Source organism: Salvelinus namaycush, unplaced genomic scaffold, assembly GCF_016432855.1.
Source record: "Salvelinus namaycush isolate Seneca unplaced genomic scaffold, SaNama_1.0 Scaffold15, whole genome shotgun sequence".
Taxonomy (NCBI): Eukaryota; Metazoa; Chordata; class Actinopteri; order Salmoniformes; family Salmonidae; genus Salvelinus; species Salvelinus namaycush.
In genome coordinates this window covers 164,648-167,827 of record NW_024058230.1, presented here as the reverse complement: position 1 = coordinate 167,827, position 3,180 = coordinate 164,648, and the positions used below count along the sequence as shown (strand labels likewise).

At 45.0% G+C, this 3,180-nt stretch overlaps 1 protein-coding gene across 1 annotated transcript; it reads right to left on the bottom strand.

Annotated features, from left to right (window-relative positions):
* Nucleotides 1–244: 244 nt before the first annotated feature.
* LOC120036885 (transcription factor AP-1-like) lies at nucleotides 245–2,123 on the bottom strand. The gene has a single exon (XM_038983183.1). The coding sequence runs from the start codon at nucleotides 2,048–2,050 to the stop codon at nucleotides 977–979; it is 1,074 nt and encodes a 357-aa protein (XP_038839111.1). The 5' UTR covers nucleotides 2,051–2,123; the 3' UTR covers nucleotides 245–976.
* Nucleotides 2,124–3,180: the final 1,057 nt, after the last annotated feature.

Genomic DNA, 3,180 nt, shown 5'->3' with positions numbered 1-3,180 from the left:
AGCCAATAGATTTGATCAACATTGTGATACTCAGACCAATTGCTTTTTTTTGTGTGTGAAAAAAAATCTTAATTTCTCTTTACTTCAAAATAGAGTTTACAGTGACCAATGGGCCTTGGAGTAACACACAATGTTCTCCTAGTACCGTCATTTGTCATTTTAAAATTGTTTTTAAAATTGTTTAAAAAAAAAAGTCAAACTCAGTAAAAAGTTTACTTCTGATTTGACTCAAATGTTTAGCTGGCAAAAATACTACGGAAACGACAGTAAGAAATACCGTAGATCTGCCTTTGGAAATGTTTTTCTCTGAAATCATAAGAGAGAGAGATGACCTTTTAGAATGTAGGAATTCCCGTTCTGAGGTGACATGTACGTCTACCCTACAGGGAAACCTTGAATGTTTCACACCCTCTCAGTTATTAGAATTCCTGTTTACCACAAAAGCCCGGGACCTACTGAACTGTATACTAGAGGCACAATGTCCTCCGCTCCTCACTCTCCTATGGTTGCCTGGTTATGTACAAAGGTCAGTGTTGTAGAGCACAGTCTTCAGTCTGGTACTCTGCTGTGTGTGTGGTTTAATGTGCTCCTATTGAGCACAGATACTTTGGTCACTGTCGGGGCAGCGGGAGGACAAAACTAAAGTAGAAAGGTGTCCCATGTTCTTCTCTTGTTGTGTTACTACTACAACTCAAAGTGTCTGTAGAGGTTAGAGAGGTGGGATTCTCCCTTGTCCCCAACATCACACGTAGTTAGCATAGAGAGGTGGGATTCTCCCTTCTCCCCAACATCTCACGTAGTTAGCATAGAGAGGTGGGATTCTCCCTTCTCCCCAACCACTCATGTAGTTAGCGTACTTTATTTACCCTCACAACACCCATCATTTACCTTGTAGAGGTACTAATTCCGTCAGAGAGGACTGACTCAGAGCAACAGAAAACCACCCTCCTCATCCCTGTACAGTACAGTCCGTTGATCAGCAGCTGGTGCTCTCCCTCTCCCCGGTGCTCTTGGACTGCAGGGCTGCTGAGCTGACAGCTATTTGGCAGCCGTTGGTGACGTGATTCATGACTTTCTGTTTGAGCTGGGCCACCTGTTCCCTCAGGACCGAGGCGGTGGAGGTCAGGTCACAGTTCTGGGTCTTCAGAACCTTCACCTTTTCCTCTAGCCTGGAGATTCGCTCCAGCTTCCTTTTACGACACTTAGACGCCGCGATCCGGTTACGTAGTTTCTTCCTCTCGGCCTTGATCCTCTCCTGGGTCTCCAGGTCGATGGGAGAGAGGGAGGGAGGGGAGGAGGTGGGGTCCCCGGAAGTGTGGCGTATCTCTGGGACAGTCTGAGGGGCGTCCAAACCCCTGTTGTGGGGATGGTGCGACCCCTGGCCTCCGGGTCCGTGGGGGCCGTGGCATGGGTAGCCGCCGGGCATCTGGCCCCCTGGGTAGGATGATGATATATGGTTGGGGTGGTTGGGGTTGTAGCTGCTGAGGTTTGTATAGATGGGCAGGTCTCCTGCAGACATGATGTTCCTCTGGTAGGGGCCTTGCATAGAGGAGGAGGGGGACATGGGAGCTCCGACCAGCTGGTTCTGTTTATGGAGATCCGCCAGGGCTTTGACGAACCCATCGGCAAAACCCTCCTGTTCGTTAGTGGCGTTGTTCCGGTACATGAAGGGGTTACCTCCGTTAGGGTTGGGGACAGGAGACGTCGTCACCAAGCCCTGGTTAGACTGGATGATGAGGTGCTCGAGGTCAGGGGAGGCTAGCTTCAGAAGGTTCATATCTGACAAGCCGCCGGGCATTAACGAGCTGTTTGTGTTGCTGTTAATCCCTCCCAGATTATTAGGATTGATATTGCAGTTGCTCCCCGGCTGGCTTTGTAACAGTTTCAGGCCAGAGCTGCTGTGGGAACCGCCTGAGAAGTTATGTGCCACCTTCTTACTCATCATCTTGTGGCCCTGGTAACGTTGGTAATCTGCATGGTGCTGTCCGAAGTTGTGAGGAACACCTAGAGCCTCGTCGTCGTAGAAAGGGGTTTCCATTTTAGCCGTCATTGACGCAAGGAGACAGAATCTTCATAATCTGATTATTATATAGAGGTTGAAGTGTTCCACCTTCACATTAACTGTGAAGACTTAAGACTTTTGTTCAAAAAATATTCCAATATGAAATCTGCCACCTGTAAGAGTAAAAAAAAATAAACGTTGGATATTATAAATGTAATATGTAATTTGAAAAACAAAAAAACCATACAGTAGGCTACATTGTGATATAACTTTATATTGACATGATATGATATACATTACTTCTCTATGGTTTACAGGAATACAAAACTAGTTTCTCTTTAGCTCAACAAGCAGCGTAACTCTCGACACAGTACGCAGTATTTCGATAACATTCTCCTTGTTGATCATTCGCATTTATGCTGTATCAATCATAATTCATATATTATTGCTTCCGTGGAATACAACCTTACCAATTAATGAAAATGAAACAACTCGTTGTTACTGGGTTCATATTATTTGGGTTGATAGGCTACTATTTACAGTTCTTAATAGTTTCATCCTGTTTTGATACGGTTTGTCATGGGAGACTCCTGGATGTTTAGCTCACAGTTGGATATTGTCACCATTGTTATTTTATCATACAGTAGGCTACATTATAATGACCACTTGCAAGTATAGTGTAACGTAATAATGTTGTTAAAATACATACAATAGGCGAACGTCTCACAATGTCTCACGTATTCACAATGATGACAGGAAAGCCCGTTCAGTGCGATGACAAGTTGATTAGCCTACTAACGTTACGTTTCGAGAAATAACGTCCCCGTGAAACAATCCAGTGACTCAACTCCGGTGATTCGAGTTAATCACAACGATCAACGGTGACACAGAATACCATCCATCGTATGGTAGATGTTACCCACGCACGCTGCCTGTGAGTCGGTCGAGCGTGTGTGTGTGTGTGTGTACAGATGATCAATTCAAAATGAATACGATATCCGTGCGTTAAACAAAAAATCTTCCAACAAATTCAGATGGAAAAATTCATATAATCCAGTTTATTCTCTGTAAACTGACATTTGACATAGGAGAAATCGGGCTTCTCTTCCTTCTGCTACTCTCGTTGCCTCTCGTTTCCTCGTCTGAGCTGCAAAATCCGCTGTCAGTTGTACTGTGGG